This window comes from Rhizoctonia solani, chromosome 3 (assembly GCF_016906535.1).
Source record: "Rhizoctonia solani chromosome 3, complete sequence".
NCBI lineage: Eukaryota > Fungi > Basidiomycota > Agaricomycetes > Cantharellales > Ceratobasidiaceae > Rhizoctonia > Rhizoctonia solani.
In genome coordinates this window covers 3484874-3509636 of record NC_057372.1, presented here as the reverse complement: position 1 = coordinate 3509636, position 24763 = coordinate 3484874, and the positions used below count along the sequence as shown (strand labels likewise).

The 24763-nt window shown below is 48.0% G+C and overlaps 6 protein-coding genes across 6 annotated transcripts; 5 read left to right on the top strand and 1 right to left on the bottom strand.

Moving 5' to 3' along the window:
- Positions 1-415: 415 nt before the first annotated feature.
- Positions 416-3154, top strand: RhiXN_03516 (uncharacterized protein; the record flags this gene model as incomplete). The annotated part of the gene is made up of 10 exons (XM_043323333.1): positions 416-821; positions 877-1211; positions 1263-1538; positions 1591-1665; positions 1725-1883; positions 1959-2198; positions 2360-2660; positions 2735-2916; positions 2970-2996; positions 3047-3154. The coding sequence occupies 10 exons, from the start codon at positions 416-418 to the stop codon at positions 3152-3154; spliced, it is 2109 nt and encodes a 702-aa protein (XP_043178829.1).
- A 1062-nt stretch (positions 3155-4216) lies between these two features.
- On the top strand, positions 4217-5261 carry RhiXN_03515 (Retrotransposable element Tf2 protein; the record flags this gene model as incomplete). The annotated part of the gene is made up of 3 exons (XM_043323332.1): positions 4217-4249; positions 4330-4335; positions 4407-5261. The coding sequence occupies 3 exons, from the start codon at positions 4217-4219 to the stop codon at positions 5259-5261; spliced, it is 894 nt and encodes a 297-aa protein (XP_043178828.1).
- A 674-nt stretch (positions 5262-5935) lies between these two features.
- Positions 5936-6377, top strand: RhiXN_03514 (uncharacterized protein; the record flags this gene model as incomplete). The annotated part of the gene is made up of 3 exons (XM_043323331.1): positions 5936-6139; positions 6193-6219; positions 6270-6377. The coding sequence occupies 3 exons, from the start codon at positions 5936-5938 to the stop codon at positions 6375-6377; spliced, it is 339 nt and encodes a 112-aa protein (XP_043178827.1).
- A 3943-nt stretch (positions 6378-10320) lies between these two features.
- RhiXN_03513 (uncharacterized protein) lies at positions 10321-12309 on the top strand (the record flags this gene model as incomplete). The annotated part of the gene is made up of 5 exons (XM_043323330.1): positions 10321-10408; positions 10460-10845; positions 10898-10972; positions 11044-11218; positions 11276-12309. The coding sequence occupies 5 exons, from the start codon at positions 10321-10323 to the stop codon at positions 12307-12309; spliced, it is 1758 nt and encodes a 585-aa protein (XP_043178826.1).
- A 1047-nt stretch (positions 12310-13356) lies between these two features.
- On the bottom strand, positions 13357-17908 carry RhiXN_03512 (MYND Zn-finger protein; the record flags this gene model as incomplete). The annotated part of the gene is made up of 10 exons (XM_043323329.1): positions 13357-13683; positions 13735-14123; positions 14202-14266; positions 14295-14586; positions 14689-15092; positions 15117-15759; positions 15848-16056; positions 16121-17166; positions 17244-17332; positions 17512-17908. The coding sequence occupies 10 exons, from the start codon at positions 17906-17908 to the stop codon at positions 13357-13359; spliced, it is 3861 nt and encodes a 1286-aa protein (XP_043178825.1).
- A 5092-nt stretch (positions 17909-23000) lies between these two features.
- On the top strand, positions 23001-24323 carry RhiXN_03511 (uncharacterized protein; the record flags this gene model as incomplete). The annotated part of the gene is made up of 4 exons (XM_043323328.1): positions 23001-23210; positions 23363-23438; positions 23490-23620; positions 23670-24323. 4 exons carry the CDS (start codon positions 23001-23003, stop codon positions 24321-24323), a joined length of 1071 nt encoding a protein of 356 aa, XP_043178824.1.
- Positions 24324-24763: the final 440 nt, after the last annotated feature.

Genomic DNA, 24763 nt, shown 5'->3' with positions numbered 1-24763 from the left:
TGCTGGTTTGAGAACCATGTGAGCTTGTGCTGGAGGGGGACATTATGCAACAGAAGAAGAAAGAAGATAGTGGTTGGCTGGTTGTCAATTGGTAAGATGAGTGATCAATTGGTAGGATGAATGATCCAAGCTAACTTATATAGCCTCAATTCTAGTGGTGCCACTTTTGGGAAAGGTAAAGTTGATGGTGAAAATTGAACCGGAGTGGCGTTTAACCGGAGTAAAGTGGTCAAGTCATCTAGCCTTATTTGGTGAGATTAGTACATAGATTAACTGATTTGACGTTGTCAAGGAGACTGGTGGATCTTTATGAAGGTGCCTAGGTCAACTGACATTTGCGTACATCTGCTCCCTTGTGTGTCTCTGCAACAACAATAACAATAACAATAACAAGATCTGTGCTACAAACTACATCATGCCTATGACATCAACATCCAACAAAAATGCAACAGAGCTAGCTGCTGCCAATGTGCAAAAGGCAACCCTTATTGGGACATTCACAGTTTTCTTGAGTCAGACCCATAACCATCCAGATCAACAAGCACTTGATCAATCCTGGGTTGACACACTTGTTGAGCGCATAGGTACTCCTGAGATTCTGAACCAAGCACTTCATCCTATCAGTGTTATTTTGAATGATGGATCATCTGATCATGTGCTGTATGATTTGCTGCAAAAACATGGTATCAACTCCACCCCTGAGCTTCCTCAAGACTTAACTGTACTGGTTTTTGCTGGCCAACATTGCTTAGCCATGTTATCTCAACTTGGCCTAGGAGGCCCAGAAGATATGTGGTGGCATGCCAAGGTGTACAAGAAAGGTGAGTGTGGAAAAAAAACTCCCACTAAAGTGCATGCTCATTGAATGTGGTATAGAATTGGAACAGAATCATCCAGCAGAATTTTTGACAATGATGCATGAGTCAAACAGCCCTCAACTGATGAAGCACTCCAGCGACCTTGAGCTATTCTTGGCTGTCTGGAAACTAAGGAAGCTCCTCAAGTCAGGCACCATTAATGAAGAGAAATTCCTACAAAATTGTTGCATGCTACTAGGTGGATTGGAAGACAGAACCAATTGGGCAATATGCAATCTGACTCGCAACCATGAGCTTATGGATGCCATCTTGGATTCATTGGCTCGTGTGCATATTGCAGCAACATTTTCAGCAGGCTCATGGATGAGACTAACAACTGGCCGTCTGTACATGGTATGTACCAGATTTTTTGCAAATACCAGAAAGTACTGATCAGCTTCACAGGTGGCTGCTGGCCTTGTTCATGAGATGCTGGCACAGGTGGACCTGTTGACTGAGGGGATGAGTGATGTTCCCAAGGATGCTTTGACTCTCCCCCCAAGGTCCTGCCAAATGTCCAAGCTCAAGGTGACTAAAGGTGGTCAGAAAAGGCAAGCACATGCATGGGATGCTCTACCTGGTGGGCGCTCAGGGGCACTCAAAAGAGTGCGCACACGCCCAACAAACTTTGTTACCCACTTGAATCCACGGAAGGATGACCCATGGACTTTTCCAGATATGGTAGGCCAATTTGATCTCTGAGTGCAAGTGTGAATCTACAGTTTGGTTTCAGGTGATTCTCCCATCTTGCCTTGGATCCAAGATTGTAGAGGAGGAGTTGAAGCTGATGCAAACAGTGACAACTCATGTAAGTCTCCATATACATGATCCATCACCAATGTTTTTTCTCATAATCAGATCTTTCAGATGATCAACATGATCACAACCAAGGATGAGTTCACTCTATTTACCAAGGGAACCTCAGAAACAATAGAGAATACCACTGATCATCCAGCAGGAGTGATAGCCCAGTTTCTTTTGAAGAAACATGGAGATGAGGCCAATGCCAGAGGATATGAATGCAAGGTTAGTGTCTGTGGTGTGATACACTGTTTTGGAAACTTAAAGAAGGGCATTATGATTGGATGATCTTGATACTAGGTGATGCAAAGGGTGTGGTCCAGTTGGGAGACTCTTCACACAGATCTCCAGAAGCACAAAATGCTTGAACTTGAAGATGCAAGCCAAGAGAAATATCAACAGCTGCTCAACAGTAGCAAGGCATGGTGGACAGTAATGAGGCTGTTCAAGGTCAAACGTTTGCATACAAAGTTTGAGCTCCTAGTGCCAAAGGAGTTTGGAGACTGCCAAGAGAGTGGAACACTGGGTGTATCAAGTCAGGTAAGCAACAACCAAACCAAAATTTCTCATCTCAATTGAATGTTGGGTGGTAAAAGAAAAATGACATACATTGCTTGTAGTTGAATGCAGTGCAAGCTGCCCTGGAAATGTCAACTCCAGCCAAGCGTGGGGCAGAAAGCAATCATTCCAATTGACCACAGAAGCAACAAAGACTAAGGGCTAACAAGACCCCTGGTGTTATTGCTGTTAGGCAGGATACTTTTGAAGCAAATCTTCAGGAAAGTGATGTGGATGACATGGAGGATAGCTCTTACCATGAGCAATCCAATCATGGGCACACAACAATGCCAAGCCTTGAAGATCATAGTGGTGACCAGGGTCAAGTTACTGGATCTCATGGTGGATATGATCAAATAGAAGATGTGGAGGTGGACCATGATATTGAGGGGGTTCACACACACCAAGATGGAAGTGAGGATGGAGGTGATAATGAAGCTGATGGTGAGTGCTTTATCTAAGATTTGTGGCATTTGAACAGTAAATCAGAATATTAATGACATTTGGAACTCCATCAGCAAAACTCCAGCAAGGTGGTGATTGGGAACTAGACAAATCCATCCTGAGAGTCATTGCCAGTGCAGAGTCAATGACAAAAGAAGAAAGCAGAGGCTTGGCTGAACTCCTGGATCAAATAACAGCAAGTCATAGAGATGGAGACATGCAATACTTGGTGGATGCATTGCTAGCAAAAGGAAAGGTAAGTGAGATGCCAAGGGGAGGAAAGCAAAAATCAAGATGACCTGTTGACAGCATGTATCAACCAAGCTAAAGAAGGTGGTAAGTGTGATGGAAGAGGTCATGTTGCAAGGCTGATACTCACATCTTAGCATGAGCATGAATATAACTCAGTCAGTGAAGATGAGGATAGGGGGGATGGTCAGGGAAGTGCAGTTGAGGAGGAGGAAAGGGAGGAAGGTCACATGGAGGAGGCATGAATAACCAGACATGTTATGGGTTATGGGTTCTGAAAGAGGACACAATGTAATGCATGGACACTGCATAGACATGATATTATGAACTCTTGGTCCTCAGGGTCCGTAGCAAGTATGCATAACAATATACCTCAGGCCACAGTAAGGGTATGAAGTTGGGACTTGTTGCCAACAGGCTTATACTACTATTATGAGGCCGTGTACAAGAGATAAGGAAAAAAGGAGAGATTCAAGTGGACTGGTCAGCAAACAGTCCTCAGGGTCCATAGTGAGCATGCATAGTGGTAAATCTTGGGCCACAGTAAGGGTATGAAGTTGGGACTTGTTTCCAACAGGCTTATACTACTATTATGAGGCCGTGTACAAGAGATAAGGAAAAAAGGAGAGATTCAAGTGGACCGGTCGGCGAACAGTCCTCAGGGTCCATAGTGAGCACGCATAGTGGTAAATCTCAGGCCACAGTAAGGGTATGAAGTCGGGACTTGTTTCCAACAGGCTTATACTACTATTATGAGGCCGTGTACAAGAGATAAGGAAAAAAGGAGAGATTCAAGTGGACTGGTCGGCAAACGGTCCTCAGGGTCCATAGTGAGCATGCATAGTGGTAAATCTTGGGCCACAGTAAGGGTATGAAGTTGGGACTTGTTTCCAACAGGCTTATATTACTTTGATCAGAGTGTGTACCTATTATTCAGGAGAAATGGCAAGGTCAACTAGAACCAGTCAGCAACTGGTCCTTCAGGCTGCACTCATAAAATTAACAAAAACTGATTATTTTTGACCTTAACAAAATTGCACCAAAATTTCAGGGTGGGTGCGCATGGGATGAAAGACCATACTGACAAAGTCCCATGCACTTTGGACTGCAGGAAAAAGCAGAAACCTGATTTTTCTGACAAAATTCAAGGGATTTTTCATACTATAACAAAAAGCAAAGAGCTGTGTTGGCGCATAGTGTACCAGGTACGCCGCACAGGAGGGCAGACTGTCCAACAAAGATGAAAGGGCCATGCCAGGGCATAGCATACTGGGTACGCTGCTCCTCAACCAAGATCATGTAGCAGCATGACAATACTGGTCTGGGGACTGGCGTACCTGGTACGCCATGGAAAATTCTGCTCAAACACAAGTAGTTAAATTAACTTCCTGACCCAGTACATTTAACCATTTAACTCAAGTCTCATGTAAGTTCAGTGACCTGTGTGATGAGGAAGGGGGGAATCCCATGCACTTGTGGCTTATGTAAGTTATCTAGGATGTATTAGGATGCATCCTAAGCCACCTTCAAACCTTGGCCTACCACCCCCAAAGCAATGGACAAACGGAACAAGTCAACCCATCTATTGAGCACTTCCTCAGGGCCTACTCAGGGGTGAACCAAAGGGACTGGACTAAGTGGCTTCCAATGGCGGAATTTGCCTACAACAATGCCATACACAGCAGCACAGGCAAATCACCATTCAAGGCACTGTATGGTTGGGAACCCTCCTTAACCCCGAGTAACGTTCTGACGGACGTTCCTGAGGCAGACGACTTGGCATCACAAATGGAAGCACAATGGCAGGAGATTGAGGCTGCACTCAGGCAATCAAAGACACGCATGATTGCCAGGGAAACCGGAGAACCCCTTGAATTCAAAATTGGGGAGGAGGCCTGGCTAGATGCAAAAAACATAAAGCTGAAGACCCTAAGTCCTAAGCTGACCAAACAACACCTGGGCCCCTTCAAAGTAATCAAAAAGATCTCTGACCAAGCATACCACCTGGAACTCCCGTCAACAATGAGGATCCACAATGTTTTCTACGTAGGGCTCCTATCAAAAGTCAAAAGGGATAAGAAGCGCAACTTTGAGAACCGCCCTCCACCTGTCACTGTGGACGGAGAGGAAGAATACAAGGTAGAGGGAATCACAGACATGGAAAAAAGGGACGGAAAATGGTTTTTTAGGGTTAAATGGAAAGGCTATGGATCAGAGGAGAATACCTGGGAGCCAAGGGAAAACCTCAAGAACGCTGAAAAAATCCTTAAAAAATTCAAAAAAGAAATGAAGGAAAAGGCCCTTGGCACTGCCAAGGCCCTTAAGGGGGGGCAGTGTTGTAGACACATTTGATACCAGGGAATTTATTCCCATTTTCTCGGATTTAAACAAAAACAATTGGACAACATTTTCAATCACGTGACTCTGGCGCTTATATCATACGCTAAGCGCCAAGCCACGTCCCCATCTGCGCTTAATCAGCATATGTAGCCACCTCCACCTATGACGTCATCATGACATGTCAGCAACATGTATGCATGAGTAAGACCAACTGTGGATTGTGGTTCTTATTTGATACAGTATTTGCATTAACACATTTGTAATTAGTCTTGCCTTGTAATATATAAGGAGGCCAACTGACCATGGTAACACCCAGGTTGATTACCTCTTGTTGCATCTACCCATTGTACAAGGACCTTAGGTCCAGCAAATACTTAGTTACTAGTTCCACGTTGCCTTAAGCAACTTCTTGGTTGTACTTAGTTAGCTCACCATTGCCCTTATAGGCTTGGTTGCCATAGTATAGTTGGTTGTTGTTGTAGGTAGCTTGCCCACCGCCTTACGCGGTTTCTCTTACTTAGTTCCACTTGGCCGCAAGCGCCCACCTCCTTGACGTCCTTACAGACGTCTAGGACAGAGGGGGTTCACACACACCAAGATGCAAGTGAGGATGGAGGTGATAATGAAGCTGATGGTGAGTCCTTTATGCAAGATTCATGGGATTTGAACATTAAATCAGAATATTAATGACATTTGGAACTCCATCAGCAAGACTCCAGCAAGGTGGTGATTGGGAACTAGACAAATCCATCCTGAGAGTCATTGCCAGTGCAGAGTCAATGACAAAAGAAGAAAGCAGAGGCTTGGCTGAACTCCTGGATCAAATCACAGCAAGTCATAGAGATGGAGACATGCAATACTTGGTGGATGCATTACTAGCAAAAGGAAAGGTAAGTGAGATGCCAAGGGGAGGAAAGCAAAAATCAAGATGACCTGTTGACAGCATGTATCAACCAAACTAAAGAAGGTGGTAAGTGTGACAGAAGAGGTCATGTTGCAAGGCTGATACTCACATCTTAGCATGAGCATGAATATAACTCAGTCAGTGAAGATGAGGATAGGGGGGATGGTCAGGGAAGTGCAGCTGAGGAGGAGGAATGGGAGGAAGGTCACACAGAGGAGGCATGAATAACCAGACATGTTATGGGTTCTGACAGAGGACACAAGGTAATGCATGGACACTGCATGGACATGATATTATGAACTCTTGGTCCTCAGGGTCCATAGCAAGCATGCATAACAATATACCTCAGGCCACAGTAAGGGTATGAAGTTGGGACTTGTTGCCAATGTGACTATATGACTATGAGGAGGCTGTGTACAAGATATGCAGGGAAAAAGAAAAGGTTGAGTGGACTGGTTGGCAAACAGTCCTCAGGGTCCATGGTAAGCAGGCATGGTAATTTATCTCAGGCCACAGTGAGGGTATAAAGTTGCAACTTGTTGCCAACATGCTTATATTACTATGATCAGAGTGTGTACCAATCATTAAGGAAAAATGGCAAGGTCAACTGGAACCAGTCAGCAACTGGTCCTTCAGGCTGCACTCATAAAATTAACAAAATTGATTATTTTTGACCTTAACAGAATTGCACCAGAATTTCAGGGTGGGTGTGCATGGGATGAGATACCATACTGAGAAGGTTCCATGCACTTTGGACTGCAGGAAAAAGCAGAAACCTGATTTTTCTGACAAAGTCCAAGGGATTTTTCATATTATAACCCAAGCTACTACTGAACTACTCAGACCTGTCTGTGATGGTAGACAAGGTAAAATTGACTTGTGGTGTCCAAGCAATTCTCCTGTGGTTAATATACACAAGAGAACACTATTTACAAATTGATAAGGTGTGTGAAAGGAAGTAGAGGTTTGGAAATCAGAACCATGCTGCAGACTGCACAGAAGTGTCTTTGTTATGTACACATTCATGGTACAGTGTCTTGGCAGTTCTTGGCACAACATCTTGGCATGATAAGCACCAAGACCACATAAAGCTATGCCTTATAAGAGTTAGCCTCTAGTGCTATGAATATCTATTTGCCACTGAGAATCATAAGAGAAGGATTGAAACAGGTAGTACCCATAGCAGGGCCTAGACCACAACTCCCAGTTACTGAGGATAGTAGCTTCTGGAAAAGCATAATGCTGACTTAAGTACTATTGTCTGATCAGTCCTAACATATTGAGCCTTTTCTTTAAGAAAGCTGTATCTCCCTTAATACCTGATGTATTTACATAATCAAAAATAGTTGAATGTACAGAAAGATTCAGCAAATCTTACTACATGATTTATAAGTATTCATTAACTATGTTTTAAGGTCAATTCCTGTTTGCTTACTGTGCCCTTCCTTACTATAGTATTCTGTTCTGTAATAGAGAACACATCATGAGTGGTGACACATGGTCTAAACCTGGTACAAGTGGTTACATGCTGGCCAAAGCCCAAATTGTGGGCTGAAGGTGTGATCATGGGTTGTCTGTAGAAGATCATTAGGGCTCTATGGCTCAGTGGTTAAGCAGGTTTGGTCTCAGCTGGTTGTATTTTCCTCATTTTATAAAGTTTTGGAGACACCAGCAGTAATGGCACCATCAGAGAGAATGCTGATGACTAATCAACCCTGAAATTGAAATTCTGATAGGAAACCGATGCATTTGCTATCGATTGGTATATATATCACGTGATTCCGACAGGTTGTGATTTCTGGGCTATTAGCTAGGCGACCCTGAAAATGAAATTCTACTAATAAAACACGTGATTCTGCATCGATCCATATACATATCATGCCAATTTGAAAACATTGATCAAATTTGTGTACTAATGGCCAAACAGAGCACGCACCTTCCATTTTTGGAAGTTGAGACTACCATAAATGGAAAGAGGGGGTTCGATTACCCCATATAGTGCAGTTTCAAGGATAGATATAGCGTGTGGGAGGAGAAAATGAGAAATGAAGTAAATTTAGAGCATTTTGGTGAAGTGGGCCAGTTTTGAAAAATGGACTAAATTTAGTCCATTCTTGCTTTGTTTGCACTGGCCGACTTTTCACCAAGGGCCAAACAAAAAATGGACTAAATTTAGTCCATTTTTTGTTTGTACAGGCCATGGCCACTGAGAGCAACCAAACAAAAAATGGACTAAATTTAGTCCATTTTTCAAAACTGGCCCACTTCACCAAAATGCTCTAAATTTACTTCATTTCTCATTTTCTCCTCCCACACGCTATATCTATCCTTGAAACTGCACTATATGGGGTAATCGAACCCCCTCTTTCCATTTATGGTAGTCTCAACTTCCAAAAATGGAAGGTGCATGCTCTGTTTGGCCATTAGTACACAAATTTGATCGATGTTTTCAAATTGGCATGATATGTATATGGATCGACGCAGAATCACGTGGTTTACTAGTAGAATTTCACTTTCAGGGTCGCTTAGCTAATAGGTCCCTGCACATAACTGCAATTTTATGTGAAGTATTGAAGAGATGAATTTCAACAAATGATTTCAAATTGCCTTGATAGGTATATGGATGAATGCGGAATCACATGGTTTACTAGTGAAATTTCATTTTCAGGGCAGGTTAACTAATAGGTTTGGGCGGAAAAATGCGATTTGATTTAAGGTTCTGCTCAACCCCCCTTGAGCCAGACCCCTATAATAGGTCACATGATTCACCCTAACATAACTGTGGGTGGTATAGTTGCGTACCAAGTACGCAACTCTGCACAAGTAGAGTGGTGGGTGGTCATGTGACTCACCCTAACATAACTGTGGGTGGTATAGTTGCGCACCAAGTACGCAACTCTGCATGAGTAGAGCAGTGGATGGTCACGTGACTCACCCTAACATAACTGTGTGCAATATAGTTGCGTACGCAACCCTGCATGAGTAGAGCGGTGGGTGGTCATGTGACTCACCCTAACACAATTGTGTGTGATATAGTTGCGTACCAAGTACGCAACTCTGCATGAGTAGAGTGATGGGTGGTCATGTGACTCACCCTAACATGATTGTGGGTCATATAGCTGCGTACTTGGTACGCAACTGTGAGTACAAGGAGTAATCATTGATCATGTGACTCACCCTAACATTGACCATGGTGCTATACTTCTGCATGTTGTACGCAATTCTGTGTGGCATGGGTGGTCAGTTGTCACATGACTCACCCTAACTTAGGGGATGGTGGTATTGCTGTGTGTAAAGTACGCAACTTTTTGTAGGAGGGCTGATGCTTTCCCTATAATCCACCCTAACACCATATGTGGGTTGTGTCCACCTGGTTCCCACCCTGTGCCATATCACAGTTCACCCTGCAGTGTAGCTTGGGCCACCCTGCAGTGTAGCTTGGTTCAACCTACCACCAACCTACTACTTTGTAATAACTGTGTGAACTAGTCTTGTGATCTTAATGCAGTATGTTTTGTGTGCGTACTGCGTATGTACTGTGGCTGTTTGGTAAAATTGGAGCTTAAATGTTACTGGTAACCTAGTCATGTGACCTGTATATGTCTTATCCTCTGTGCATACTGCATACCCATAGTGGACTGCATGAGTACCCTGGTCACATGACCTTGATACAGTTGGTTTCTTGTGCATACATGGTATGCACAGTGATTGCTATGGCTGTAGTATCTTACAAACTTAACTGGCTCTGTAAATTAGTCATATGTTGTTAATGCAGCTGAATTTGTGTGTGTACTGGGTATGCATTGCCCTTTGCATGCTGTTATATCAAAGAATAACTGTGCTTGTGCTGTATGCATACTTGGTATGCATACAACAGTTTAAGACAGTATTTTTTTGCAAGTTGAACTGGACCTGGGCAGACCTGCTTGCTGTTATTAACCTAACCGCGCTCTTGCACTTGCCCGCCACAAGAAAAAGCCCCGCATCCAAAACCAGACCCCAAAAGCCCAAAAGTCCTCAGGCAAAGCTCCGACTGCTTGTCAAGCTTTGCCCCCTTGCCTGGCCTCTTCTCTGGCCCCAACCACTGGCCTACCTCCAACCCCAACCTCACCTCCCGCCTTGGGACGTACCTTTGTACCTGACTTGGATCCAGGTTCAGATTCAGACATGCACTTGGACAAGGATGAGGAGGGCGCAGTGGGGTCAACTCCTGAGCAACCGGTTTTGGACGCCGCAAAACTTGTGGCATTAACAAGTAAGTCTTCTCCCTCTTCTGTTGCCAAAAACCCCATATGCACAACAACAGAGGTCCATGAGGCTATGGCTGCCAAGCTTTGCAAGTACAAAGCCCGTGGTGCTGGTCACCACTCCAGCACCAACTCAGCCTCCGGTACCCCCGCCCTGCACTCTCATAGTCACGTTGGTCCGTCCAACGCCTCTTTCCCGTCTTGCGCTTCCATCCCAGCTCCTGCCACCCCCGTTGCCCAATCTCCCAACCCGGCCCCTACGCCTCCCAATCAAGACTCTGACAGCACCAATATTGAGCGTTGTGACAATCAGTTTGTAGCCAACAACAGTGGTCGTATCCCCCTCCCACCCGGAAGAAAGAAGATTACGGGGGAAGCTATTTGGAGAAGTTTGGGCTATGGGGCAAGGAATGGTATCAAGGACAAACGTTGGCTTGACCTGAATGTATGTGGTTTACGTTTTGATTGCCCGCGCTGACACTGACCAGATCATATAGAGCTCTATTCGTACACTCATGACCCAAGTCAATCTCGACCTGACTTGCCCCTGGACAGAGCAAGACAAGGTGAAAGTGGGCTCGCTCTATACACTCATATGTACTCAACTTAACTTTATCTTGAGTATGCTAACACATTATTACAGATTAATGAGTGCGAGCCCCGTCTTAACATGTTTAAACACAACTGGGCCACCGAGTGGATGGTCCAGACTCGGTTCAACAACAAACGCTACCAAGATAAGAAGAAAAAAGACGGCGGGAATAGTGTTCTCGTACGGGAATCTAGGCGTCGTCAACGTCAGCGTATAGCTACCCCGAGTAAGTTAGCTCATAATACCCCCATCTTAACCCTATACTAACATCTTGAAGACTTAGATGGCCTGCAAGCAATTAGCGATGGGGATGGTGACGACAACAATCAGCCGAAGGGTCCCAAACGCCCGCGCACTGATCGCGAATCCAGTCCGGCGCGTCTGACTGACGAGGAGCACGATCATGCGGTTGCTGCACCGGCTGCTGTCCCTGCCCCAGCCGCTGTCATTGCTTCGGTCCGCGTCGTCGCACCTGTCCCCGTTGCTGCCTCTGGTTCTGTCTCTTTCCCGACTGCTGCTTCTGTTTCTTCCCCTCCTATCCGTCGTAGCAGCTCGGGTTGCATGGAGGTTGTACTCCCCCTATCTCGTCAGTCAAGTGGGGCCACCACCACACCACCAATGCCGAAGATGACTCCACCCCGTGCGTCCGTCGATTCTCCACAGCCACCTGTTGCTGCTGGACCGTCTGCTGGGCCGTTGGAGGCCACTGGCCAGGAGCCGCCCAAGCGCAATCGCGCTAGGCCCAAGATGCGCCCCCTACGTTCGCCATCTGAGGACGGCTCGACGCCGCAACTCCCTCTGCCGTTGTCACCGCCGCCCTCGTCGCCACGTGCTCAGATCGACAACGCTGGGTCGAAAAGGTCCAAAGAGCCGGAGCACGCCCCGCCCTCGCCTCCTCCCCCTCTCCCTCCCCCTTCTCCACTCCCGACCGATCTTGGCTTACCTCCGCGTGTCGAGCCCACCCAGACGACCCCCGAAGAGCTCGAGCGCCCGCCCGTAATCCCGTCGCTGACCTCGCCGCCCACGCTACCGCCCGCCCCGAAAACTTTCTCTACCGGCATGTACAGCACGCGCGCCAAGACTGCTGCCGCCGCTGCTGCTGCTATTGCGCAGACCGCTGCTGCCGAGACCGCCGCCGTCGATCAGACGACCAAAAAGGTGAAAGCCAAGCAATCGCCGCCAAAGGCGAAAGCCGCGCAATCGTCATCGAAACCGAAGCGCGGATCGAAGAAGGGCAAGGCGCCCGCAAAGAACTCGCCGCTGCAGCCTGTCGGAGACGAAACGGATGATGGACTACATCGTACGGATGAGGAATGATCGTAAGTACGTTTACTTCTTAGTTCACACGTGCGTTAACCTCGTTATTTTTAGTATTCTCGCGCATACAATTCAATCCACGACTCGTAAGTTCTTGATTTTAGTATTCTCACGCGTATGACTCATTTACAACTCCGTAGGTGCTCTTTTTTAATGTTCCCTCACGCTGTATATACGATGAAATAGTGTGAATATTAGTATGATGCATCCTCATTTCGAGTGACGCTAGCCGATGTGGTCTGCCTTAATATCAGAATCGTCGCGCCTTTAGCATGCAACGAAAGTATCGTGTGAGTACCTTGGGCAAATTCGGGAGTTTCCCGTGCTCCGTCATTGCAGTATGAATTGCTCTTAAATGTAGCACGAAAGAAAGTCACGCGATAGCCCTGAGATAAAACAAAGAGCCACAAAATAAGTACAGGAATGAGCCCCAACATCTTAGTACCGAAACCGCTTAAAAAACCCTCTCCAAAAGAGTCTGAAAACGCGCAAAGAAATTGTCGGCTTTCAGCCTCCGTAAATGTACCCCGAACGACACTTAAACGACGAAATTTGCTCTCTTAATTAGCTGCTCATACAACATAACATTTCGTGTGGAATTTACGCATCTTTCGTTATCCCAGAGCTCTTAATAAGAAACAAGTACTTTACATGACCAATAATATAACCGACAATCAAGTGGCTTATGTATGTAACGAGTAACGAACAGAAGTAAGATAACAATAATGAGAACAGTTACCTATTCGTTACAGAAGGTTGCTTGTCTGGGACCAAAAATCTCGCGATCTGCAAGCTCCCAAATTGGGTGCCGTTGACCTACAATTTTCGGGACAAGATGCCGCCCATCTCCCTACACGGCATGCTCTAAGTTTATGTTTTGCTAGTTATTGGTGAAAAGTGTATATATTGTAATAGAATTGTGCAGAGCCCGTATACCGATAGCAAGGAATGACAAAAGCAAAAAAAAAGGGTTCACTACATTATTATACAACCCGTTTGACGGGGGGGAGCAAAGACATGACAGATATTTCCCACCTCAGCTATTATTCACCCGAGAACCATGTCATCGTCCCCATCTCCGTCCAATGGTCGATTTGCGTGCTGAGGTGTCGTATGAGGGGCGCTTGGAACGGGCGAGACTTGCTGTACGGGGACAACGTTCCACGGGTCGTTTGGCTCCGCGCCCTGGTTCGAGCCAACCCCTTGACTGGGCATTGTCCCACTACTTCGCCGAGCTGTCTCTGGTCCTCGAGTTCGTCGAGACGGGCCTGCATCGGCCGCCTGCGCAGGTTCATTGAAGAACGCAACTCCTCCTCGCGGTGGACCAGCCCAACTTGCTGAGGGTGGATTCGCTGCTCGCGCAGGCAGGGCCAGCTACCAACTTGGGGTAAGCGATACTCAAAAAACACAAGGGACTAGACTCACCGGCCGAACACCTCTGGCAGCTGTGGCCATCCTAGCGTACCTCAGTAGCTGCGCCTGGAAATTCCCTGGTCGTGCCTGAACCCCACCAGTTAACCCTTGCGCCCGCGTCGGCCCACCCCCTTGTGTGTGTTCTGCCGCCGCTGCACCGAACCTAAACCCCGCACCTGGCCCGACTGTCGGCGAGTTTGTAGGCACTGGCTGTGCTTGCGGTTGCTGCACCGTGGTGTTCGTTCTTCCTGTCATCCCGCCTGCGATATTGACCAATGCACATGTGACAGTGTTGGCAAGGCCGCGTCGGGTTGGGACCTCGACTTCGGTTGCGACGGCGGCGGGGGGAACGGTGTTGGCGGAAGAACCCGTACGAGCAACCACGGTCTGGGAGTCCTCTTCTTCACAGGCGCTGTAAATAGACAAATTAGTCCCAAGTGAATGAGAAATAAATAAGTTTCGGTAAAACGGTCACTCACCTACACCAGAATCGATGTCCTTCTGCCCAGGCCTTGCTCTGGCACTCTTTGCCGCAGTACTTGGCCTTGCGACACCGTCAGCACTTGGCAAACTCTCGAGGGAACTCTTCCAATCGCCCACATAACATGTTGAAGCACTGTCGAATTCCGCCCCGCTGGTCGTCTTTTCGGCATCCGTTGCGCATGATTACGCCGGCCCAGTTTTGTATTTCGTGGGGGAGCCGGGGGAGAGTGGTTTCGGAGGGGGAGGGACGGAAAGTGAATTGCTCGACCAGGGAGAAAACATTGGGCGACTGGGCAGTACTGGAGAGCGGTTGGGCCGAAGGTTTGGGCTCGTTACTCGCGTCGACGAGCGCACGGAGGGTCGCAGGAGTTTCGTAAAAGGCTTGTCAGACGTGTGGATATTTGCTAAGGTAAGCGAGTAGCTGGAGGCTGAACACGACCTCCTCGTCGCCATACGGTCCAGGGTTGACAGGGACGGACCGACGAGTTTCTTGCGCGGTTTGCTCTATCTGAGCACCAAGGGTGGCAATGCCCGCTCGGGGCGTAAGCTCCGTACCAGGAGCGACCCGAGCCCTTGGAGTTCCGATGGTACCTGGAGCCCCGGGCGGAGCACCCATCGCCAAGTCGTCATTTTGTTCGAGTGCGACGACACCAACGCCGACACCAACGCCCATCATATCCATCGCCATTGCATCGTCTCCATCCGCAGCGTCGACAATGCCAATCGTACGGCGCTCGCCTTGCTGAGCCGTTTGGTCGTCCCCATCAGCTTCGGTGTCATCCCCATCCGTATCTCGTTCTCGACGAGGCCTGCGCGTTATCGTCCCTCGTCTGCCCGTGGTTGTAACCTCTCGCGTGGGTGTTTCGTCCGCATCGGACCAAGTTGGCCTTGCGACCGGTTGAGCGACCTACCTCGGCCCGCCTTCATTATCCCAGATGGGCCTCCCGACGACGGTCCCGCTGCAATCGCGCCCAGGTACGACTACACTACCAGTAGGCGTGCCCGAGCCAACAGGGGTGGCATTGGCCGAGGCGTCGGATGATTGGGCCGTGTTGGGTGAGATGGAACGGCCCATAACGGGAGAGGTGGAGGCAATGGGGATGGGAGATGCAGTGCGGATATCGAATGAGCGCGCATGGGAGCCGCTAGAGACTGCAAACGCACCCGAAGGACCGCTTGGTGCGGGGAGCGATGGGACTCCCACATAACCTCCATCCGAATCATTGGACATGCTTCGTCCGATAGCGGGAGGTGGAGGAGTTGGTGAGGGGCCCATATTGCTTGCACCGCTCATTTCCTCGTCGGCTTCTTCCAAACTGGGCTTGGGGTATGTACTGGATCGTACAGGGGGGAGGGCCGGAGGGGGAGCAGTGGTGGTGGCGATGCGAGGTTGTGGTTGTGCAATCGCACGCGCCCGCAGGTTGTCAGATGAGGTTGCGTGCTCGAGGGCGCGGGGAAGATCGAGGGCGCGCTGGCGTTCGAGGGCTTCTTCTCGCCTGCGCACGCGGACTGCACGGCACTCTCGAGGAGCACCGGAACCGGTGGCCGATGGGCCTGTAATGTAGATTAGTAAGAGTTCGTAAGAGTTCAGGGGATGCATGACGAATCGCATCGTCGCGGGCAGTGAGACCAATATGCTTACCAAGTGCAAATCCTTTGCCCTTGAGCCAGACGGCGAGGATGCAACTAACGACTCCGAGGGCACCAGCCTGGACAACGCGACGTCGGATATGTTCTGAGCCGCGTACTCCAATATTGACTACGCACTGAAATGCGAGACTAAACGTGCGCGCGGCAAGGGGATCAATTTGATAGGGGAAGGGGGTGCCGGGTGTGGGGATATATGGGATGCTGCACGAACCAGCGGTAACAACAATAACATGCTTGGACATAACTAGCGCCAAGCTAACCGAACGGCCCCTCTTGCGAGGCAGCAAGCCCGGCAGCCACAGCAAAGTTACAATCCAACATCACTGAATGGTGGCCCTTGCCGAGGTTGCGATTTGCGGCATCAAGGCATTCGCGCATGGCCACGAATATGCTTTGGGGGTTTGGTTGGGTAACAGATAGTGTCTTGAAGCGAACAACAAAAAATTTGTTGTTGCTCTGTGCGGGCGCCGGTTTGGCAATGCCCCTCTTGATAGCAGCGGCAATGTTAGAGGCCCCGACCTCCGGGGCTTTGGCTGGCGCCCTGGCCGTGACATTGGCAAAGCTGGGGCGCGTTTGTGAGGGGTTTGCGGTTGCGGCGGGATTGGAGTTTGGTGTGGGTCTGGGTCTAGGCGTACTCGTTTGTGCAGTGTGTACCTGCGGCGATTTGCCTTCGAGCTTGTCTAGGCGAGACTTGATATTGTCCAGCTGCCCCATCTTGGATAAGATCGCCTGGAGCATGGTTTGAGTAGGGTCGGTGGTGGGCGCAAGTGCCAGTGCTGGTGGTGGGTTTGGGTCGCTTATCCTCTCGCCTGGTTTTGCGTTGGCCCCCCAGGTAATTTCGATGGTTAAGGGGTTGGGTTGGTATGGGCCGTGCTCGGGTTTGTTCATGTATGTGTCTTCCTCTTCCTCTTCGTCTTGTTTCATCGGTGATTCTGGGCGGCTGGGTGCTGCTTGCGTGCAGTTGTATAACGCGTTTTCGGCGATTGTGGTGATTTGATTGCCAAGTTTTTCGATTTTTTGGATGAATGCGTTGGTACTGCTCGTCTCTTCCTCGGTATCGTCGTATAGTTGTCTGTTTTCGATGATGTTGGCGATGGCTTTGTTAGTAATAGTATAGTACTTGATACATCGCTCGAGGGCTTCGTTGTCGGGGTAGCCTCCAGCCTTGAGGCGTTTGAACCAGTACAGCTCTTGGCTGCTGAAAACCCAGTCTGCCATGGCAGTGACTTGTCTCTCGGTGGGTCTCGTGCGGTTTCGGGTGGGGGTAGTGGATCCAGGCCTAGAAATGGCCTCCGTTTCATCTCGGTGCTCCTAGGCAGGCTCGGGAATTTATCATCGTCCAACGTATATTCCGTGAGTTGCGCCAGCGCCGCGCCGGCATCTCTAACCTGTTCAGATTCTTGTGAGGAACTGATAACCAGTGTGATGCCGGCGTTTGCGACGACAGGGCTTCTCGGCGGGCTTGCGACGAGAGGAACTGTGGGGGGTGGGCTAAGGGTATAGTCCGAAATGCGGTCAGTTCTCTACGGGGCCCCTAAAAGCCCGGGAGCGCTCTGGAGTGCTCCGATTTTAGGAACCTCCTCGTTAGGATCCGACAAATCCGGATTGCTCGGCGAGCTCTTGGGAGCACTCCGCAAGCCCTTCCGAGCGTCATACCAAGCGCTCCAGAATGCTCGCCGACAAAAGCGAGTCCCGGAGCGCTCCCGAGATTTTCGGGGCCCCATAGAGTTTCGGCTAGCGCGCTGGCGACTGCCTCTTGCGTGCCTCCACTAGGGATGGCAGAGAATAGGTTTTTGTATAAAGGCTTACGATTAGGGATATTGGCTATTTTTCTGGGTTTTTTATCGGAGTCGTCTGAGGCGTAAATAGATATAGAGTTGTTTGAGTTGCTGTTTTTGGGTTTTTTGATAACTTTTCTAACAGTCGGGTATTCAGAAGCAATGTCGTGTTTGTGTATACCAGTTGAATCAGAAGTAGAGCAAGTAGAACGACGCAAAATGTTCAAAAAGCGAGAGCTAATGCCTTTGCCCTTGGGCTCAGGATTGTCGGTCATGGTCGTCATCGTCACGTGACACATAAGGCAAGCACCTCGGGCTGGCGTACCTGGTACGCCGTCAAAGGTAACTGCAAGTGAGTTGCATTATACTATAGTAGGAATATATTGCTTTCATCCCAATTAAGATAGTCATATAAAGACATACATATTCTATTTTCATCCAGGCTCCGGGGCAGCGTACTTGGTACGCCAGTATAGTCAAGAGCTCCAATTGGTATTTTCTTGTTGTATTTATTACTCTGTCAGAACAACTCCGTTTGATATACTTGAAAGCTCTACCATTATCTACTCCTCCTTGGCTATTGACTGATACAAGTTGTGGTGGGGCGTTCAATCGTTTAAGTATCAAATCCCCGGTTACGATTATCTAGATACTTCAAAAGATGTGAATAATAAATTGGCAAGTGGAATTGAAGGTCATAAGTTGCGGGAATAACAAATGCTTAAAATATAAAGTACAGAGGAGCAGACATGATAACATATAAGTAACAGGTGGGTGCAAAAGCGTACACAGTACGCTGCACTCAGAGAACAAGCTGGTAGGGAAGAAGTAAAGAGCTGTGTTGGCACGTAGCGTACTGGGTATGCTGCATGCAGAAGAGTGGGCCCTTGTGACAAGAAAGACAGAGCTGTTTTGCCAAGCAGCGTACTGGGTGCGCTATGACCACAAGGAGCAGGCCTGTGTGACAAAATGGTGCCACCATGGTGCCAGGGCTGGCGTACCGGGTACGCTGCTTCTCAAAAGGAAGGCTGTGTGACAGCCTTACATAATTCCATAGCTCTGGTCCGTGGGCAGGCGTACTAGGTACGCCATGGGAATAGCAGAGTGTGAACACAGTGGGGTGGGTGTACCAAGTATGCTATACACATACAAGCTGGCAGGTGGTAGGTGTGACCTTAGTCATGCAGCAAATCCTAACCAAAGTGAATGAACTGGGAACTGGGAGAGTTGGCCACTCACCAGTCTGTCCTAGGTCCATCCTAGTGCTCATCCTAGTATCCTAGGATCCTAGGATGGTTAGGAGACAAATCCTAGGTGGGCTTAAAACTGGGAACTGGGAGAGTTGGCTACTCACCAGTCTATCCTGGGTCCATCCTAGGGCTCATCCTAGGATCCTAGGATGGTTAGGAGACAAATCCTAGGTGGGCTTAAAACTGGGAACTGGGAGAGTTGGCCACTCACCAGTCTGTCCTAGGTCCATCCTAGTGCTCATCCTAGTATCCTAGGATCCTAGGATGGTTAGGAGACAAATCCTAGGTGGGCTTAAAACTGGGAACTGGGAGAGTTGGCTACTCACCAGTCTATCCTGGGTCCATCCTAGGGCTCATCCTAGGATCCTAGGATGGTTAGGAGACAAATCCTAGGTGGGCTTAAAACTGGGAACTGGGAGAGTTGGCTACTCACCAGTCTATCCTGGGTCCATCCTAGGGCTCATCCTAGGATCCTAGGATGGTTAGGAGACAAATCCTAGGTGGGCTTAAAACTGGGAACTGGGAGAGTTGGCTACTCACCAGTCTATCCTGGGTCCATCCTAGGGCTCATCCTAGGATCCTAGGATGGTTAGGAGACAAATCCTAGGTGGGCTTAAAAACTGGGAACTGGGAGAGTTGGCTACTCACCAGTCTATCCTGGGTCCATCCTAGGGCTCATCCTAGGATCCTAGGATGGTTAGGAGACAAATCCTAGGTGGGCTTAAAACTGGGAACTGGGAGAGTTGGCTACTCACCAGTCTATCCTGGGTCCATCCTAGGGCTCATCCTAGGATCCTAGGATGGTTAGGAGACAAATCCTAGGTGGGCTTAAAACTTATCTATCAAGTAATATACATGTGTATTGACTTGCAACTCCTTTTGAAACTAACTTATTCTTTTATTTAATTGCTAATATTATATGTGTACACTTTATTATATACACTGATATACACTGATACAACGCTTTGTGTCCATGTTGGATCCCCCCTGGCTGCCAGGCTGGCTCAGCGCCTAAGCTGTGCTGGACCCTAGTCAGCTGTCAAAAATGTCTCTGAGGTTAGTCAGCTTTCCCACGGCTTCCCTTGCTTTAATAGATAATTCTGTCAGAACAACTCCGTTTGATATACTTGAAAGTTCTATCATTATCTACTCCTCTGCGGCTATCGACTGATACTAATTGTGGTGGGATGTTCAATCTTTTAAGCATAAAATCTCCAGCCACGATTATTGAGACCTGTCAAAAGATGCAAATCCGCACATGCATAAGTGGTATGAATGACAAGCACATAGAATATAAAATACATAGAAGAAGATATAATGACATGTGAGCAGTGGTTGACGGCAAAACGCGTACACATTATGTTGCCCTTCAGAGAGGAGACTGGTGTGATAAATGGCAAAGAGCTGTGTTGGCATGTAGTGTACCAGGTACGCTGCACAGGAGGGCAGACCATCTGACAAAAATCAAAGGGCTGTGCCAGGGTGTAGCATACTGAATATGCTGCTCCTCAAGCAAGATCATGCAGCAGCATGACAACACTGGTCTGGGGACCGGCGTACCTGGTACGCCATGGAAACTTCTGCTCAAACACAAGTGGTTAAATTAACTTCCTAACCCAGTATATCCAACCATCTAAGTCAAGTCTCATGTAAGTTCAGTCACCTGTGTGATGAGGAAAGGGAGAATCTTATGCACTTGTGGCTTATGTAAGTCACCTAGGATGTGTTAGGATGCATCCTAAGTCACCTTAAAACCTAACTTATAGTTACAGTTCCACGCCCCAACATATTTTCCAAGTTTGACATATGGCGTGTAAGTAAGTTGTATTACTGATTGATTTTACTTGTTGTTTACCGTGCGCAGATAACGGATTACAGAAATATGAGCACCATCAGAGAATCATTACTGCATGCTCTTTGCGTACAGAGTATATAGCTTGTGTGGCCAACGCAAATGCTGACTAATCAGGTTGCTCATGCTCTTGATGCGTACTTAGTACGCATGGCGTGTGGTGCTATGTGCGCACCAGTACAGATACCAACAAACCACAAGAGTTGCACTCTCTGTGCGTACTTTGTACGCATGGTGTGTGGTGCTATGTGCGTGCCAGTATAAATACTGACAAATCACAAGTCCTACACTCTCTGTGCGTACAAAGTACGCATAGTGTGTGGCACTATGTGCGTGATGGTGCAGATGCTGACAAATCACAGTTGCTGCACTCTCCGTGCGTACTTTGTACGCATGGTGTGCAGTGCTATGTGCGTGCCGGTATAAATACTGACAAATCACAAGTCCCACACTCTCTGTGCGTACTTTGTACGCATGGTGTGTGGTGCTATGTGTGCACCAGTACAGATACTGACAAATCACAATTGCTGCACTCTCCGTGCGTACTTTGTACGCATGGTGTGCAGTGCTATGTGCGTGCCGGTATAAATACTGACAAATCACAAGTCCCACACTCTCTGTGCGTACTTTGTACGCATGGTGTGTGGTGCTATGTGCGTGCCAATATAAAATACTGACAAACCACAACTGTCGCGCTCTCTGTGCGTACTTTGCACGCATAGCACTATGTGCGTGGTGGTGCAGATGCTGACAAATCACAAGTGTTGCACTCTCTGTGCGTACTTTGTACGCATAGCGTGTGGCACTACGTGCGTGGTGGTGCAGATGCTGACAAATCACCACTGTTGCACTCTCTGTGCGTACTTGGTACGCATGGTGTGTGGTACTATGTGCGTGGTGGTGAAGATGCTGACAAATCACCACTGTTGCACTCTCTGTGCGTACTTTGTACGCGTGGTGTGCGGTGCTACGTGCATGCCGGTATAAATACTGACAAATCACAAGTCCTACACTCTCTGTGCGTACTTTGTACGCATGATGTGTGGCACTACGTGTGTGGAGGTTCAGATGCTGACAAGTCATCAGTGTTGCACTCTCTGTGCATACTTTGTACGCATGATAAGTATCACACTGTGCATACTCTCTTTTTTGATGTCAAGTGTTGTGCTTGCTGTGCATACAAAGCATGCACTACTGGTGTTAGCTTGGATGTTTTTGTTCAAATGCTGACTAGTGTTCAGAGGTGTGATCTCCATGCATACACTCAAGCCTAAGAGGTTTACCATGGGTAGCCTGGCTCAGTTTGGGACCCAGGTTGGGACCCAGCCTACCTAGCAACCTAGTTTCTCTGATTAACCTAAAACTATCCTCTGTGCATACTGCATACCCATAGTGGACTGCATGAGTACCCTGGTCACATGACCTTGATACAGTTGGTTTCTTGTGCATACATGGTATGCACAGTGATTGCTATGGCTGTAGTATCTTACAAACTTAACTGGCTCTGTAAATTAGTCATATATTGTTAATGCAGCTGAATTTGTGTGTGTACTGGGTATGCATTGCCCTTTGCATGCTGTTATATCAAAGAATAACTGTGCTTGTGCTGTATGCATACTTGGTATATATACAACAGTTTAAGACAGTATTTTTTTGCAAGTTGAACTGGACCTGGGCAGACCTGCTTGCTGTTATTAACCAAGTCACATATATACATCCAATAAGTAGAGACCTTACAATTGGCTGACCTACAGCACCTCGAGTGCTGTTCTGCAGCGTCCTTGGGAGGCTGTCAGGCAGCTCTCTTGTTGTTCACAGTGCGCTGAAGCGCTTCAGGACGGTAGATTTCAACGCGCCTGAGGCGCCAAAACGGACAAAATCCGCTGTCACAGCGCTGTAGGTGCGTGCATATGGTACTTCCTGACAGCGTCAGAGGAGCTGTTGGTCAGCGTACCATGCACGTCTCTGGGGCGCTGTCAGGCAGCGCCCATTTTTGCGACAGTGATGGTGATTAGTGGATCTACGGTAGATGGATAATGATACATAGCCTTAAGATCACAAGCAATCTACCGTATATTGGTAGTTCTATGGTAGACCGGTGTGTTTCTACGGTAGATGAATGCGGCTCTTCGTAGAAGTGGATCACGTCCACTTCTACAAACGTCTACAAAGGGCTATGTAGACGAAACACTTTTCTCTGGTGATGGTCGTCGTTGTCACGTGTTCCGTTTGCATCATTGGATAAAGTTACTGAAGTGAATCATCATGGACAGAGACGAGCAACTTAATAGCACCAAAGCCATTGCTACCAATGTGCCAGAAAACAGAGTTGACTGTGATGATCCTAACAACAATCCATACGCCCCAGGGCCTTGCGCTAACTCCGTCTCACACTCCCGACGAAACACGCCGCCCCAAAACCTTCCCATAGGACCACCTCCCATCTCTGAAAATACTCGAACTAGGCTTTCTGAAGTCGCCCCAGACGCACACAGCTGCCTTATTACCCATAGTCGGAAAATTCCCGATTGTGCCCATATACTGGCCAGAAGCACCAAACCACTTGAGGCAAGTTGTTGCTTCTGTTATCGTAATCGCTTTTTGTTTTGGTGTAACAAATTTTCCAGATCAGGAAACTAGAATTTGCCTGGGGCATGAAACCACGTACTCTGAACTTGGATACTACTAGAAACTTGGTCTGGCGTGAGTACTTTGAACTTGTGTTTCTCGCGTGTGTTGGGCTAATTCGGACAGTGGATTGTACCGTGCATAAGCTTTTTGATCATCGACACTGGGCGTTATTGCCCTCTGAGGCCATCCTGGACGAGATCTTACGTTTTGTTGTCCAGCATATCGATTACGAGGATCGGGAGAAATTCACCAAAGTTCGTGCACGTGGATGATGCTTGGCTATAGCTTATTCCAGTCTTGTAGGTATTCCCTCATCAGATATACGAATACACATTTGTGCAACTTAAGCCATGCACCGAGCCGTATATTCGCTATGATAAGCCACAAGTCTCGGTCCATCAGGGTCCTTTCTCGACGCTCTCGCGAATTCGATCCCATATCCACCCGTACTTTGTTATCTGCAACGTCGCTCTGAAAGACAAAAAGTTCTATCCTCACCTCAAAGCTGGCACACAAAGCGAGTACGAAACTCTGGCTCATGACCCTAGTCTACTGAAGCGTCTTCGGCTATGTCGTTCAATCTTTACTCTTTGGGATCGTCCTCTACCCGCCCACTTTGACCAATTAGCTCCTCCGGATAATCTCGCTCCCACCGTTTCCAGCGGGCATAGCACAACGTCACGCAACACTACTCGGAGTGCAAAACGTAGGCGTGTACCCGACAATCACAAGGGTTCCACGGCGGACGTGGATGATGACGCTTCACAGGGATATGAACCAACGGAATCTGCACTCACCCGGTCACTGTTCACACCAGGGGAATCCCAGACCCCACACAACCAGTTGGAATCAACGATCGGTCATACCAATCCCGAAACACCACTCTATCTTTTGAAAGTTGGAACTTGGCTTCAAGGAATCAAGCCGTCAGCGGACGTTGACAACTTGGTATTATAAGGGAGGGTACCATGTAACCGGGCACTGGGGTTTTTACGGCCGCAAAACAACCGTAAAATGATGCCACTTCGGCGTTTTTCGTTCGTTTTGTATCAGTTAATCATACTGAATACATTTTCACCTTGTAAAATAATGAGAATACGACCGTAAAACGTTGGGGAAATGAACAGCACCTGGAAATAATATAAGTCACATGCAAATCTCGCAGCTCACAACCGATCACGACCAACGCCCAACGTCTCCATTGACTGCTCTACGGGGCCCCAGAATATGCAAGAGCTCTCATTGGGATCTAGTTACAAAATAAGGCCTGGACTCGAAGAGCACACACGTCGCGACCAGCCAAGGGTGGAAGGAAGGTTGCTCGTCTGGGACCAAAAATCTCGCGATCTGCAAGCTCCCAAATCGGACACCATTGACCTATAATTTTCGGGGTAAGA